The sequence below is a fragment of the Anser brachyrhynchus genome, assembly GCF_964034855.1.
Source record: "Anser brachyrhynchus genome assembly, contig: SCAFFOLD_414, whole genome shotgun sequence".
Lineage (NCBI taxonomy): Eukaryota > Metazoa > Chordata > Aves > Anseriformes > Anatidae > Anser > Anser brachyrhynchus.
The window spans coordinates 4,519-21,229 of record NW_027663934.1 but is presented as its reverse complement, the minus strand read 5'-3'; the positions used below and the strand labels follow the sequence as shown (position 1 = coordinate 21,229).

Sequence of the window (16,711 nt, the reverse complement as noted above, 5' to 3'; positions counted from 1 at the left end):
TCGTCCTTCCTCCACAGAGCAGCCTGCCCTCAGTGTGCCCTTGCAGATACTGCTCTGCACGTTCATTTTGACCCACAATGACAACTGCTCTGCGTTCACCTGCTATGTATGACAACAGAAGGAGCATCAAGGAGAGAACAGACAACTCACAATACAAGAAGGACCATAGAAAAGAACAACAGAGGTATGGACATGAATAGACAAAAAAAGAAATCACAAAAGCGTGCAGAATCCAGAGCTCACCTTTACCTTTCGCATAGCCAGTTTCAAGGGCCCAGCCTCACTCAGGGGAGGCCACTTGCCTCCTCACTACCACCAGCAGTGAAGGCAGAAGCCGGAAACTCCCACAGGTCAACCATTCATTTTAGTCTGGAGGACACCAGTTCTCAGCACTCTGTTCTTACTTCAGAGTCAGTGCTAAGACACTTCTGTCTCTGTAAGACAGTCCTCTGCTTGTAAGCCTTTTCCAAAGGCTCCATACACAATTCACAGGGACTTCTGTGCCTGTGGAGAACAACGCCTCACAGAAAGAATGAGGGGCAAGACCCCAAATACAAACATCACCTGCGACTTCTGGTCCGAGCACTTGTTCCTTGTCAGGCTCTTTCTTATCTCTGTCTCATGCTGTTGCTTTTGCCTGTGACCTACCTTGTAAGTCTTCAGAAGAGCTTTGATGCATGCCACCTCTTCTTGCAGCTGGCCATTGCTCTTCTTCATTTTTTCCTGAGACCCACGCAGAGCAGACAGCTCTTCTTGCAGGTCGCAATCTTGTGCTTCTAGCTGCCTGCGTTTTCCAGACTCCATCTCCAGCTGCTGCGAAAGTTCATTGAGCTGTGGAGAGCAATGCATAAAGGGGTAGGGCGTCAAGATGGTCTTTGTCACCCTCTGACTCGGTATTAAAAGCAAAGTAAAGGCAGGCTCGTCTTTTAAGAGAAGAACAGCTTTAAGATCTTTGCTGACAGGATTCCCCAAGTTTCCATCCTTCCTCGGTTCTTTTGCTAGGGACGCTCTTGCCCAAAATGCTCCTCTGCTCATGGGACATCAAACACACCTCTACCCAGACACCAGAAAGAATGCCTATTGTGTGGGGGGGGAAGCGCTGCAGTGCAGAATGGACTATGCACGAGCAACAAATACTCTTCCTGCCCTTACTCTGAAAGCTTTGGAAACAGTGCCTCAGGAGGCCACTTTGACAGAACTGCTGGAGGAACGCATTTTCTCCCTAGGTCAAAGCTGATGTTTGGTTGCAAGGATACGGAGGATATAGCAGATGTCCCATTAAGTCCCAAAGGCCAGCTGCGATGCTGTCTTACTCTTCTCCCCCAGAAATACACCTTTTCTATACCTTCTAAAAATACACTCGGGAGGTTCCTGCCTTTTATAAATAGATAGAAAACGAACAAACAAAAATCCCTCAAAACAAACACAAACAAAAAATAAAAACAAACAAAAACCCGGAAACTTAATCTTCATTTTACACTGCCTAAACACAATGCCATTCCCTGTCATTTAAGAGAACTCTTCTAATGGCAGTGAAGCCACGAGAATGCTACGAGCCTTTGGACTAAGAATGAGCCACCACAAGGGCACTTGACTCCTTCTACAATACGTTCTAAAGCACACGTGTGCCTTAGCAGCACCTCTCAGTAACCAGGGGAAATGTAGATCAAGGGTTCCATGCACCTGAACAAGACACCCACGGCAGCTCAAAAGCACTTCTTGGACCTCTACTTCAGGGTGCCCATGGCTAGGGAAAGACGGGTTGAGACAGCTGCTGGTGAGCGGTAAGTTACAAAAGCATCACTGGCTCAACTCCTAAGACAGGGCTCTGGAAGTGATCTTGGGCAAAGCCAACTTCAGACAGGTGGAGTTCCACCTGCCAGACCCGGAAAATGCTGTGGACCTATGCCATGGCCTGTGAAGCCACTGAGCCCGCCATCCTTGCTGTGACTCTCAGCTCGTCCTTCCTCCACAGAGCAGCCTGCCCTCAGTGTGCCCTTGCAGATACTGCTCTGCACGTTCATTTTGACCCACAATGACAACTGCTCTGCGTTCACCTGCTATGTATGACAACAGAAGGAGCATCAAGGAGAGAACAGACAACTCACAATACAAGAAGGACCATAGAAAAGAACAACAGAGGTATGGACATGAATAGACAAAAAAAGAAATCACAAAAGCGTGCAGAATCCAGAGCTCACCTTTACCTTTCGCATAGCCAGTTTCAAGGGCCCAGCCTCACTCAGGGGAGGCCACTTGCCTCCTCACTACCACCAGCAGTGAAGGCAGAAGCCGGAAACTCCCACAGGTCAACCATTCATTTTAGTCTGGAGGACACCAGTTCTCAGCACTCTGTTCTTACTTCAGAGTCAGTGCTAAGACACTTCTGTCTCTGTAAGACAGTCCTCTGCTTGTAAGCCTTTTCCAAAGGCTCCATACACAATTCACAGGGACTTCTGTGCCTGTGGAGAACAACGCCTCACAGAAAGAATGAGGGGCCAGACCCCAAATACAAACATCACCTGCGACTTCTGGTCCGAGCACTTGTTCCTTGTCAGGCTCTTTCTTATCTCTGTCTCATGCTGTTGCTTTTGCCTGTGACCCACCTTGTAAGTCTTCAGAAGAGCTTTGATGCATGCCACCTCTTCTTGCAGCTGGCCATTGCTCTTCTTCATTTTCTCCTGAGACCCACGCAGAGCAGACAGCTCTTCTTGCAGGTCGCAATCTTGTGCTTCTAGCTGCCTGCATTTTCCAGACTCCATCTCCAGCTGCTGCGAAAGTTCATTGAGCTGTGGAGAGCAATGCATAAAGGGGTAGGGCGTCAAGATGGTCTTTGTCACCTTCTGACTCGGTATTAAAAGCAAAGTAAAGGCAGGCTCGTCTTTTAAGAGAAGAACAGCTTTAAGATCTTTGCTGACAGGATTCCCCAAGTTTCCATCCTTCCTCGGTTCTTTTGCTAGGGACGCTCTTCCCCAAAATGCTCCTCTGCTCATGGGACATCAAACACACCTCTACCCAGACACCAGAAAGAATGCCTATTGTGTGTGGGGGGAAGCGCTGCAGTGCAGAACGGACTAGGCACGAGCAACAAATACTCTTCCTGCCCTTACTCTGAAAGCTTTGGAAACAGTGCCTCAGGAGGCCACTTTGACAGAACTGCTGGAGGAACGCATTTTCTCCCTAGGTCAAAGCTGATGTTTGGTTGCAAGGATACGGAGGATATAGCAGATGTCCCATTAAGTCCCAAAGGCCAGCTGCGATGCTGTCTTACTCTTCTCCCCCAGAAATACACCTTTTCTATACCTTCTAAAAATACACTCGGGAGGTTCCTGCCTTTTATAAATAGATAGAAAACGAACAAACAAAAATCCCTCAAAACAAACACAAACAAAAAATAAAAACAAACAAAAACCCGGAAACTTAATCTTCATTTTACACTGCCTAAACACAATGCCATTCCCTGTCATTTAAGAGAACTCTTCTAATGGCAGTGAAGCCACGAGAATGCTACGAGCCTTTGGACTAAGAATGAGCCACCACAAGGGCACTTGACTCCTTCTACAATACCTGCTATGTATGACAACAGAAGGAGCATGAAGGAGAGAACAGACGTCTCACAATACAAGAAGGAGCATAGAAAAGAACAACAGAGGTGTGAACATTAACAGACAAAAAAAGAAACCACAAAATCCTGCAGAATCTGGAGCTCACCTTTGCTGTTAATTTATCAGCTTCACTGGCCCCTTCAGAGCAGCTGCTCGTCATGTCTCTTGCAGTATTAATCATGAGCTTTCTTTCTCTGGCCTCAGATTCTCTTAGTTTCTGCAGAGCTCCGTTCAGAAGCCTCCTTAACCTGTGCAGCAAATTAGTCAAGAAAACAATGAGGTAGGAGGTGAAGGAACTACCAGCCTGTTTCACATTCTCAGACATAAACAGCATAGAGAAGGCTTGCTTCTTCTTTAACACGCTTGACAGACCAGGAGTTACTGAGAAAAACCAGCATTCCAGTGCCGCAGATCACTTGGAGGGTCCACCTTGCACCTGAACGGAGGAATAAATGGAGAAGGGACTTCCTGCCCTCCCAGGAGAATTGCAGGGCAACCTGCACTTGAAGTTCTTTTGGCAGCTCTGTAAAACCATAGGCACGTGTACAGAAGAGCCTTGTAAGACCTAGCGTGAGGCTTGAATTTGCTCACAGACAGTTACCCTCACCTATTTTTACATTCAGCCTCCATGAAGCTTGATTTCTACTCTATGGGATCTCTCTTTAAAGTGCTAACAAGCCATACCTGAGACATTCTCTCCGCAGTTCGCTGTTGCTTTTCATTTCCTGCTCGAGGCGCACTTCGACTGGGCATTTCAACTCGACCAGCTTCTCTTCTGTTCTCTGACACTGATGCTTTCAAAACAGAAACGATACATGGTAGAACCAGCACAGGGACAGCATCTACATGTGGTATGTGCAGATAGCCTAGGCAGAACTCGGTAGCAGTACTGGGGAAGCAGGAGTAGCAGGGCTTCCCCTTCCCTTGAACGTGCCCTGCCATAAAAGCAGGAGGGTTTCCCAGGGCTCCCCTGGTCTTTTCACCCACTACCTGCCCAACAGGTATTCAAAGACTAAAATAGTCATTCACAGAAAGCATTCCCATACATACCTGCTGGTGTGGATGCCCGTCTGCGGTTGTCTGTGCTGACTGAAAGGCAGTTACCAAGTCCTCCGGGTGATTACGAGCCTACAGAAGCACAAAAAGAAGCGAAAAGTCATGCTGCGTGCAACTTTCCTGCCTCACACCTCTCTGCCGCTCTTCCCCTCCTGCCAGTCTCAGTAGAGTACAGGGCTCATGTTCACCTCCCTCCTCCCCAGGCAGACAAGAAGAATCATTTGCTTCACAGAGGCCACAGATAAAAGCCCCTCCTTTACGCCAAGAGGAACTGCTTTATTAGCGACAGCGCGGCATGTCAGGTCGGGGCTGTGCAGCATTGTGCAAACTTGACTACCACCTCTCACGCAGGAGGTATATCTCAAGTGCAGCCTGCGATCTTCAATATCACCACTGGTCTAAAGCAGAAAATACCTAGACTAGTGCATTCCAGTGAACCCTTATTTTTTCTAGTGCTAAGAACTTCCTGGTGCTGTAGGACTTGCCGTAGTATCATGGGAAAACTCTCAAAACCAGAAAGCTGGGGAACAGACCGGCAGGATTTTCAGAGCAGCTTACAGTCAGCACAGCTGGTCAAGAACTCAGCTCCCCTAAGCTTGGCAGAAAAATCTCATCTTACTTTGTCCCCACAGAACTACTTAGCTAGGCGCAGGAGCTCACAGGGAAGAGGGAAGTTTATCACTGACTTACTGAGGCAGACGCTTGCTGGTGTCTCTGAAGGGCTTCAATCAGTCTGCTTTGTTGCTGGATTGTGGCTTCCAATCTGTCACTTCCAGCTTTGAGTCTGAAAGAGAAATACAGGCCTTATTGGGGAACTCCACAAGAGCACACAGTTGGAAAGAACAGTGTGCAAGAACATAAGCTAAAGCAAAGGCTTCTTTCCAAATCCTGTATTAACTTTCTGTGATGTGACGAGGCAATTCCCCTGCGTTCACAGAGTCCCAGAAAGCAGCGTCTCGCCCCTCTGTCTTACTACCCTGCCTACCCTTGCATGCGTTCTTCCAGCTTTTGGAGAGCTCCAGTTCCAAAGGATGGCTCCAGAAAGCCTTGCACTTTCTGGGAAGAAGCTGCTGCTTCTCTCTTCTTATCCTCCAGTACAGTCTCCAGGTATTTTACCCAGACCTCAGACTCAATACACGCTTGTTCCGATGCCTCCACCTGCAAAACCAAAGGAAGAATCAATCCATGGTGGTCAGCCTAGTCTTTAGGGAGGGAAATTGACTGCTTCCACTCTCAAACCCCCATGCATGTTACTTCACTGCATTTTGTACTAACCCCTCTCCTATAGCTCTGTAGATTTTCTACAGAATTTCCTGAACGCTGGCACAAAACTCAGCCTGCTTTGTCTGCGACTCTGGCACAGACACTGCCAATGCTGGTCCCAACACAGAGACATGAAAAAAAATTTACAACCGTTGTCAGAGCACACCCAAGTGGTGCCGCACCCTCTGTGTCTCAGAGCACACCCAAGTTTTGAGAAAGCGCAAACTGCTCTGGTCAAACCTACCCCCTGGAAGGTGCCTCCTAACGCACTGCTTTGTCCCTCCAGCTTGTGAAAAGCTCCCCAAAGGGCCCGTTGTGTTGGTCACCAGCAGAGAGGGGGAAGAAGGGAAGAGAAAGGACAACCACCCTTGGATTTATCCCTATAGTGCTGCCTTTCCATACCTTAGCTTTAACCATCTCCAATTCCTCTTGCAAGCGCTCTACGTCTTTCTCAGTGTCACTGAGCTGGCTCTCAGTAGCTTCAGGTGGGGCTTCTGACACGGACAGACTTTCAGGAGCACCAGGAAGCTCAAGCTGCAGCTGTCTGTCTTGATCCTAAAGAAATGGGGTTCCGTGAGCATGACAAAGTCAGTGAGAACATGGGAATATGAGCTGTGCTTTTACTCATTAGGTTCTACAACTAGGTCAGTCTTCTGACTGAAACAAAGGATTGGAAGTGCACCACCACCAGGCACAGCTGGGGACCTCTCTCCATCTTTCTTAGCCTCAACTATCAGCAGCTCTTTGTGAGGGTTTCTGTTTCTTAAAACAGAGGGAAGGCTTAACGTTTTTTCTCTTCTTGGAACATAGCCTGAGAGACTGGGCAGGGGCTTTCTACCTACGCAAAAAGGCGGGCAGTGGAGAATGGAATCTGCAGAACTATTGTTGCCTCCAATGGCATTTCAGCAGTTGTAAAGCAGAAGCCAGACTTCGTTCTGCCAGAGCTTAAGCATGGCCTGGAATCTCCCTGCTGCTTCTGAGAACATGCTCGCGGCCAAGGAATGCACGCTGAAAGCAGAGCTGCAAGCCCTCGATGCTATTCTCTGGTATCTCTTCGTTGTTGGCGTTAAGAATTGCCACATAAAGGTTACCGGAGCACTGGTGAAGTATGGTGAAAAGCAACAGTCCACTCCCGGCCAGCCCCTTTGAGAAGCTCAGAAGATTTTAAGCAGCAGGAATAATCTTTGCTGCTTCATTATGTAGAACATGCTTTCCCTAGACTGGAACTCTAACTGAAAGGCCAGCTGCAGTGAGACCCAGTTCTCCCAGCAGTTTCACCAACCCAGCGCAAACTGAACAGCTGGGCTGGAGCACAAGTAGTTCAAGGGCCCCAGTCACAAACAAGTGGCAGAGGCAGCAACAGAGGTAAGCGAGCCCAGAGGTAAACTTGCCCCAAAGTAAGCGAGCCAAATGGGAGCCCAGTGGGTCCTTCACAGAAAGTACCTTGCGATCCCAGGGCAATTCAGCCTCTTCCTCCTGCTCTGCTCCTACAGCTGGCAGGGCACCTACAAGGGATGGACGAAGCGAGACAGTGTGAGCATTCCTGGCACTCTGCTTTTCCCTGCCAGTCAAGCCCTGCCCCCAAATACGGGAAGCGGTCTGACATCAGGCCACATTAGTTGTCCTCATCAGCTCTTCCACACTTCAGGATCCTACCTTCTCCATCCAAAGCAAGTGTGGCCAGTGCAAAGCGCTCAGTCCTCGGAGAGCAGAATCTGCTGGGGACTGCTGTGTCTTGTGCAGCGCCAGCAGAAGCTTCTCCCGTCTTTTCACAGCGTGCATGTTCTACCAGTTTCTTGCAAAGGCTACGCGCAGATAGAGAGAACATACAGGCAGTCAGATCCAAAACATCCTTGCCTAGTATCCTTGCTCTTGCCTAGGACAGCAACTGACTTGGAACCAGTTCAGAACTGTCTGTGTGCGGTGTCAGTCTCCCCATGATGGTGGACCTGCTACACCACCAGGGATCTCTTTGAGGGTTTATCTAAAGGGACACTGGTAAGATCCCCACTGAAAGAAAAGGTGCCTCTTTCCTGGTCAGTGGAGCGGAACTGGGCTTAGCAACACAAGCGGGATTTCTAAGAAAGCCTTGTGGGTGGAAGTTCTCCTCTACTTCCAAATCCTCTCTTGACTTGGGAAGGTGATTTATGAGAAGACATCACCGAGCCCAGCTTCAAGAAAGGTCTGAAGATATCGTTAAGCCTTTGTGCATCTATCACAAAGGGTGACAAATCAGCACGGACACTCTGACAACTCAGCCGCTCTAACAGTGACGTACAAAACACTCACTCAGAATGTCCCGACCGGAGAGCATAATCCACAGCCGTATCGCAAGCAATGTTGGCACCGTAGGAAAGAAGTAGCTCTATTACATCCGTTTCCCCAGCAGAAGCGGCAAGCGTAAGAGCAGTCCTAAAGCATCCAAAAGGTGGTATGAAACATAGCAGCATTTGCAGGCTCTGTGTTGTTGTTATTCTAATCCCTGTTTCCTCCCCAAACAATTCCCTCCCCGATTCCTACAAGCACAGGGAAAGCAAAGCCACACACAGGGGAGTGCTGGAGGACTGAGGCTGGAAGGCACCTCCAGACAGCTCCTGGCCAGCCGCCTCCCCAGAGCAGACTCAGCCACGAGGCCAGAGCACGTTGCTCAAGGCTTCTTCCACTCTGCTCTTCAAAGCCTCATAGGATGGAGGCTGCTCAAACCCCTGGTGCCACCTGCTCCCCTGATTAACCTTCCTCATGCTGAGAGGGTTTCTCCTAAGCAGCTGTGGGAAGGCCTCTTGTTTCACTTGATGCCCATTGTCTCTTGGACAACACTGACTCTCCTTCTCCTGTTCATTCCAGTGACAATGCTAAGGAGAGCCACATGCACTTTGGAGCAATGCCTCACCTTCCAAAGAAATTTCGAGCACACACATTCGCTCCTTTTTGAAGAAGAAACTTTACCATCTCTTTATGATGGCTGGAGATGGCAAGAAGAAGCGGGGTATTTCTCTCCTGAAAGGATAAAGAATCCCCGTCAGAACAACCCAGACGAATTAAGTGCCTTTCCCAAAGAGCAGTGCTGCCCAGATTCAAAACTTACACAGTCCTTTGCTTCAAGGTGTGCACCATGCTCAACTAACATCTCTGCTACAGACGTGTTAGGAGCTGCGGCAGCCAGGTGAAGGGCAGACTTGCCTCTGTAACCTTCCAGGTTTGGGTCGGCACGGTGCTCTAGCAGAATCGCCACGCATTCTTCATGCTGGCTCTCCACTGCCTGCAAACAACACAAAGAAAAGGAAGGACTTGTGCCGTGTTTCACTCTGTCACAGCTACAGCAGCTTCCCAGTGCTGGAAGATAAGAGCGTCTTCCGAGATGAGCTAGTGTACGCCTATTACGTGCCGATTACAACTTTCATGTTTCTCTACAGGTCGGTGTGAAGAATGCGGCAAGACACTTGTCATTGGAAGCACAATTGATAAAGCCCCACTTAGAGCAGAGTAACGTGTTCCACATACCATCATGAGTGGCGATCTGCCAGTGTTGTCACAAAGGTTCAGCAGGCACTTCTCTTGCACCAGGAATCGAACAACGTCTGCATGGCCGTTCGCACAAGCAAGGTGCAGCGGTGTCCTAAAACCAAAATAAATTAGCTTTCCACAGGCAGGCAATGCCCCAAATCACTTCTGGCTGTGGAACACGCGCAGGGCCACAAGTCTCCACTTGCCAATGCCAAGCAGAACGTAAGCTTTGGAGGCTGTGGAACTCCATGAAGAGTGCGAAGTCAGTGTAAGTCTCCAAGTTTTTCCACAATCACTCGAGCGGCAGAAGGGCGGTGAATGCCCTGACGCTGATCACCCACAGGACAGGAGAGAACTGCTAATGCCCGAGCGGCTGCTAAACAACCCCACAGGGAGAGGACAGGGCAGTGGCGGTCGGCAGCACACCCTTCAAGCAGCGCTCGAGCCGCCCCAGCAATTCCAAGCAAAGCTGGATTGTTCCCCTCTGCCAGCTGAGAGGGAAAAGCCCTCTCAGTGATCAGCTCTTGAAGGGAATGACGACACGGGCTCCAAGATAGTCGAGAAATGGAGACCCTTTATTGTCCCAATGCCAGATCTTACATAGTTTTTCTGAGCCCCTCCACGCGCTGCACGTGGCTGGCAAACATAGTTACAGACTTCTGGTTGGTGCATTCCTTTTGATCACGCGTAGCCCTCTATAGGCCCGTCCGAGCCTAACAACTCCTCCTTAGTGGTTCCCACTTTCTCTTACTCTAGCCTGGTTACCACTCTATGCCTCTGAGTAACCTTCTTCTTAACCCGTCGCGCACTGCTGTATCAATCAGATCCAGTTTGTCACTGAACGGGTCACACCCATAAGCTCTGACCCAGGGTTCCAGAGGAGGCGGTGCCCTTGCTGCCGTGCTCCTGACTCTGCCCTGGGCTTCAGCCGTCTCTCTGCACGGGGCTGAAGGCTTTGCCAAGGGCTGGTAGGAGCATGTGCTCCCGACTATGTCCAGTGCCAGTGACTTCAGGGCGAGAGGCTGCCTGGCCGGACAACGCCCAGCCTCAGCCCTCCATCGCCTCAGCTCTTGCTGACACCTGCTGCAGAAGGAGGGTTGGTGCCAGAGCCGCGTACGCAGCGGCACCAGGCTGAAGCTCGCACGCCACGGGAGAGCGATCCCACCCCAAGCCTTTAAGCGCACCCCCCAGCCCCTCACCGCTTTGCCTGGTCTCGACGGTTTTTGCCTCGTTTCCTCAGCCACCAGTGCCGCCTCAGCCGGGCCAGGTCGCCACGGGCGGCCGCGCGGTGCAGCCCGTGCAGGCCCTCCTCTGGCAGCTGGTGGGCATCGCTGTCTCTGGACAGGGAAGTGCTGCTGGGCATCGGATGCTCCTGGCCCCGGTGGAGGAGCCCCAGGAGCCTCTGCATGCTGCAGCAAGGATGTGGGCACAAGCCCACCTGGGGCCACCAGAGCCCTGCGGGCCCTGCTTGGGTCCGACACGGACAGGCGCAGGGGCAGGGGAGCCGAGCCCCGAGCAGCGGCTGTGGCCTGGTGCTCCCAGGCAGGGCAGGGACGCACCGAGGCTCCCAGCCAGGGCAGCGCTGTTGCTCCCACAGCAGAGGCAACAGCACTGAGCACTCCTGCTGGCAGGGGTGCACATACACTGCGTCTCAGCGATGGTGGCACATTGTGTCACAATGGGCATCACCAGGGGCGTCACAAGTGTCCTCTTAAGTTGGAGGGCCACACCCCCCCACAGTCCAGCAGTGACTGCGGCACTTTCTGGCTCCTGCCTTAAGAGCTCTTTGTGCCTCAGTTGACGTTCTTCCGCAGCGTGGATGGGGATCTCGGGCCATGCGATGGGGCAGGGCTCCTCAGGAGGCATCGAGAACGTGCCTGGCTGGCAGGGGCACTGCATTACTTCCCTGTGGCCATGGTTGAGCTGGCACCTGCCCCAGTTGTACTGGGTCTGTCTGGGATGGAGTTAACATTCCCTGCGGCAGCCCATATAGTGTTGTTCTCTGCACTGGTACAGAATCATAGAATCATAGAATCATTAAGGCTGGAAGAGACCTTCAAGATCACTGGTCCAACCATCACCCTACTGTTAGCGTAGCAACCACATAACCACCAAGTGATTATATGAAGGTGCTTTATTCAGCGCTGGAAGCCGGGGCAGGTGCCCAAATCTGGCTTCAAGTCCCGTTACATCCCAGCTGTTATTTATACATTCAACATTACGTAAGGTATACATATTCATTACAGGTTGCAACATCAGCCTCGCATTCCATTCTAATTAGCTCTCCTCCCATTTGCGCATGCGTGGTGCTCTCTGGTGGTCGTCCGGGTGGTCGTCCAGATGGAGTAAGGAGTCTTCCTCTCTGCTAAACTTTTCACCTTTCTCACTCGACGCATGCTCCCTCCGCTCCTTGGTTCTGCTTCAACTCATTTCAGCATTTCCAGGCCCTTATCCAAGGTCAGGTTGTACCTGTTCCCTCCGAGGGTTCCCCTTCAAAGATTCATTTGACTGTTCAGTATACTCCCTAAGTTTCCCAGTATACATAGATTAATTGATAATATAAGTACATTTGGCAATGCTTAATTATACTTTAAGACCCATCACCTAAGAGACATTAATAAAACATCCATTCGATTCTCCCCAACACTAACACTACTACCAATGTCACTCACTAACCCACGTCCCTAAGCGCCAGGTCCAACCTTTCTTTGAACACCTCCAGGGACGGTGACGCCACCACCTCCCTGGGCAACCAGCTCCAATGTCTGACTGCTCTTTCTGAGAAGAAATGTCTCCTCATTTATAACCTTATCCTCCCCTGGTGCAACTTGAGGCCATTCCCTCCAATCCTGTCACTAGTTACCTGAGAGAAGAGGTGGACCCCCAGCTCCCCACACCTTCCTTTCAGGTAGTTGTAGACAGCAATAAGGTCTCCCCTGAGGTCTCTCCAGCTTTATAGCCCTTTTCTGGACACGTTCCAGGGCCTTGATGTCCTTCTTGCACTGAGGAGCCCAAAGCTGAACACAGTACTCAAGGTACAGCCTCACCAGAGCAGAGTACAGGGGAAAAATCACCTCCCTGGTGCTGCTGGCTACACTTTTCCTGATACAAGCCAGGATGCCGTTGGCCTTCTTGGACACCTGGGCACACTGCTGGCTCACGTTCAGGCGAGCATCGACCAACACCCCCAGATCCTTTTCCTCTGCACAGCTCTTGAGCCACTCTCCCCCAAGCCTGTAGCAAGAGTCTTTTTGTAGCAAGAGTCACTGATGAGCAAGAGTCATTTGCAGGTTCCCTTTAGATGTTCTGTGTGTAGCCTGTGGTATTTCCTTCACTAACTTCTGAAATGCTTGTAGTTGGAGGTGAAAACGTGTTCCTTCCTTAAGCATTCCCCTCTTATTGTGCGTTTCCCTGTTTTCACAGCTGAACATTATTACTGATCAGATGAAGGTGGAGCAGACGAAGTCCCAGTCCAGAAAACAAGCCATAGTTCTACCAAGATGGCAGTAGACTGCGAGCACTTGCCTTCTGCCCCGTAATTCGGGCAGTTTCCAGGCAGTGAGCAAGAGCAGCCATTGGCCCCGCCATGCCGGCAAGAATGCGGCGGTTCTGTGCACATAACAGCCTGCCTTTAATTCCAAGTTCTGTCACCCTCCTTGGTATTTAATAAACCATGTCATGTAGTGCAGGTCTTTGTCTTCTTCTCCCTTCCGGGCTTTGCTTCTCCCCTCCCCTACTCATTTGACCGTTCCCTCTAATTCCCGCCGCTGGCAGGGGCACAGCATTACTTCCGCATGGCTGTGGTTGATCTGGCAGCTGTCCTAGCTCACCCCCACACTCTCCCGGGCACAGGGCAGCACCGTACCCACATCCAGGGACAGGTCCCCCCTGACATCCAGCTCCTGCGGGGCCATTCTTCACTTGTGCTGCCACAGTGCTGTCGCTGGGTTGGTGACAGCGGCTGAAGGTGTCCCCGTGCTCCAGACCGTCTGGGTGCAGAGGGCCCTCCCCGAATTTGCCAGAGGAATGGCAGAAGATCTCTTCCTATAGGAGTATTGGGTTTGCATAGCAAGGTTTTATCTGCAGGGCACTGCAGGGGTAGCCTCTGAAACACGCGATATTTGGCAGGGAGCATAGTGCCTCTGTCTCTGCTGGGGACTATGCTGCAAACCAGATGCTTTTATGGCTGAGCATGCTGCCACTTGAAAAAGAACTTGAGAAAAAACACTTCCTCCAGGGAAGAGCACTGGGATGGATTGTGTTTACTCTATATTACCATCTCATAAATAAAATTCTACCAATTCTTCTAAGGTATCTGGAAGAAAACAGATACACCTAGCTAAAAATGCATTTTGTTCTCCATTTCTCCATTAAACGGTTGTGCTAATTAAGGAGATGCTCTCAAAATAGCTGCTCATAGAATTATGTTTTACAAGCTGGATTTACTTGGCTGAAGTTTCAACAAAAGTTTTTTTTTTTTTTAATTATTATTATTTTAGCTCTTCCTTCTACAGATCAGGTCTGAAACAACAGAGCACTGCTAATAAGCAACTGATAGAAGTGGCTGGTACATCAACCAGTTTGGTCAAAGAGAGCAATACTGCCAGAAGCAAATACGCTTGATAAAACTGTGAAGACTCATCCTAGAAAGGAAAATTAAGGCTTTAATAGCTATACTGTTATTAGTGATGAAAGAGAAGAAAGTATTTCAGAGGGCTGTATCTCCTCCCCTGGAAGTGGTACTATACTAAATATTTTCACTGCTAACGATAAGAAAATATGCACGCTATAATTAGGTTTTGATTGCCATCTCTTCACTTTTCACAAACTCAGACGCACGAAGCAGCTCGTAAGCACAGGGAGGAGTGCTGCCAGGCTTGGCCACCTTGGGTAACGTCCCCCGAGACAGATGACGTCGCACCAACCGTACCACGGCACTACTGATTAGGGAAGCTGAGGCGATTCCAGATAAGAAAGGGTTAAGAATGAAACAATTAAAGGAGAACAGAACATTAGGTGTAGGGCAGGAAGCAGATGTACGGACAATGTATCTCAAAATAGGACATACGGGCAATATATCTCGAACAAGACATTGGAATCCAAGATAAGAAAATAATGAGCAGAAGATTCGAAGAAAAAACAGTCCTTGCGGTTAGGAAGAAAGCTAATTCAGCAGAATCCTGACCAAGGGTGAAAAGTACACTGTGAGGAAGACTTATGGCCTTCCTCTCTGAGACCACCGACCACAGCTCGACGACCCCTGCCCAAGACCACTGAGAGGATCTGCGCAGGCGCAGGACACAAAAAAACTGATTAGCATGAGAAGCGAGAGTAGGCGGGGTTAGATAATGAATATGTATAGGCGTTAATAAAATATTAATCACTGTGATGTATAAATTTGGGACGGCTTTTCACTTCGGGATGCACGATAGGCGGAAAGATCCCCCGTGCATCCGGCGCCGTCAATAAAGAATAAATCACTTAAAGAAATTGGATTTATGATCTTTGAATCAATCTGGCACCCCAGATGGGACTTCTTCTCTGTCGGACCGCAGGACCCGCTGGGAACAGGACTCCCTAGGGTACCCCCGGGATTTCCCGGAGGGACTCCTCGACTCAACGGATCACTGCGGAGGCAGACACGGACCCCATCATTGTAAGTGATTATATTCTTTATTTTGGTTTATTTGGTTGACCGGTCAATTGGGGTCGTCTGTAAGTCGGAAAGTAAAAGTTTTCTGCAGGACGGCATTTGGTTTTTTGGAAAGCACTCAGTTGCTGTTGGGAAACAAATAACCTTTGCATGCGAGGTTAGTATTATGTTGTGTTTACATGTGGAACTTGACCTTGGCTATTGTCTTTGGGATTTTGATTATACTCTTTATAACGTTACTAGGATCTTGGTGTTATTGTGGAAAGCTGCCGGCTTGTATTGTGTAACAAGAAACATTCTGAACTGTAACATGGGGGGGCAGCAGAGTAGTGGGATTCCGAAGAAAAGCCCGTTGGGATGTATCTTGAGTCATTGGAAAAAATATAGGGGGATCCCCCGGTAGAACTGAAAATAAGAAAACGTTGATAAAATATTGTACTCAATGGTGGCCACTTTATAAGTTGGATTGTGAGGGAAATGGCCACTGAATGGAACCTTAAATTATAATACTTTACTACAGTTAATGTTGTTTCTAAGGAGAGAAGGAAAGTGGGATGAGGTGTCATACGCAGATATGTTTTTCACTTTGAGAAACCACCCGGAATGGCAGAAGGAGTGTGGAATTAACTTAGCCCCACAGGATCCTTTGATCCTGGCAATAGAAAAGGATATGAAGAAGGAAGGGGCAGGAAAAATGAAAAGATGTTGTTCAGCGTGCAGTATCGGGCAGAGATGTTTGAAATTGAATGAGTCAGAGGAGAGAATGGAGGATTATGTCCTCCCGCCCCAGATAATAGAACGAGGCGTGGGGGCGAGCTCAGGAAACGGCAGAATAGATAAGAAAAATGAGAGTTGGGGGAATGGAGACTTTACCCCGATCACGGCTCGAACCCGAAGTAAGGTCGGGCCCGTTATTCAAGCCCCGTTACGACAGGCTATGGGGGCTAACGGACCAGCTCGGATAAAAGTACCTTTCACAACTGCTGAGTTAGATTCGTGGAAGGAAGCTGTGAAAGGATACCGGGATGATCCAGAATCAGTGGCCCGGAGGTTTGAGCTGATTGGAAAGAATTTAGATCCCGATTGGAAAGATATAGAGATAATGCTGGCAGCATTATCGGAAACGGAAAAGCAACTGGTAATTAAGAATGCACAAACTCAAGTACAGACCCAGGTAACGTCAGGAGTTTTACCTGGAACTGTGGAGGTATATGTGCCCAGAGTGGACCCAAACTGGGACTATAATGATGAGGGTGATTATAGGTTATTATAAAGATATCAGGAATGGATTAGGATCGCCTTGGAAAGTGCGATACCAAAGTCTGTAAACTGGTCTAGGTTATATACCATAAAACAGGGGCAAACTGAGACCCCGTCAGAATTTCTCGATTGACTAAGGACAGCAATGCAAAAATTTACAACGATAGACCCCTCTTCTGAGGAAGGTAAAGTCCAGCTAGTATCATTGTTCTTGGGTCAGTCTGCGGACGATATAAGGCGGAAGCTTCAGAAAATGAAAGAGCCGGATGTGAGAGATTTAGAAAGGCTGGTGGAAGAGGCATGGAGGGTATTTAGGAATCGAGAAGGGAATGAGAAACAAAGGCTGGGTAGGGCTATTGCTGCGGCAACT

The 16,711-nt window shown here is 49.4% G+C and overlaps 1 protein-coding gene across 1 annotated transcript; it reads right to left on the bottom strand.

The window, feature by feature from the left end:
- Positions 1-486: 486 nt before the first annotated feature.
- LOC308186615 (uncharacterized protein) lies at positions 487-15,238 on the bottom strand (the record flags this gene model as incomplete). The annotated part of the gene is made up of 16 exons (XM_080608742.1): positions 12,292-15,238; positions 9,426-9,540; positions 9,010-9,183; positions 8,815-8,921; positions 8,214-8,336; positions 7,581-7,729; positions 7,368-7,429; positions 6,327-6,479; positions 5,647-5,819; positions 5,352-5,445; positions 4,656-4,733; positions 4,290-4,399; positions 3,712-3,853; positions 2,484-2,789; positions 649-831; positions 487-504 (listed from the first exon to the last, which is right to left on the bottom strand). Exons 2-16 carry the CDS (start codon positions 9,429-9,431, stop codon positions 487-489), a joined length of 1,878 nt encoding a protein of 625 aa, XP_080464868.1. The 5' UTR covers positions 9,432-9,540; positions 12,292-15,238.
- Between the last annotated feature and the right edge of the window lie 1,473 nt (positions 15,239-16,711).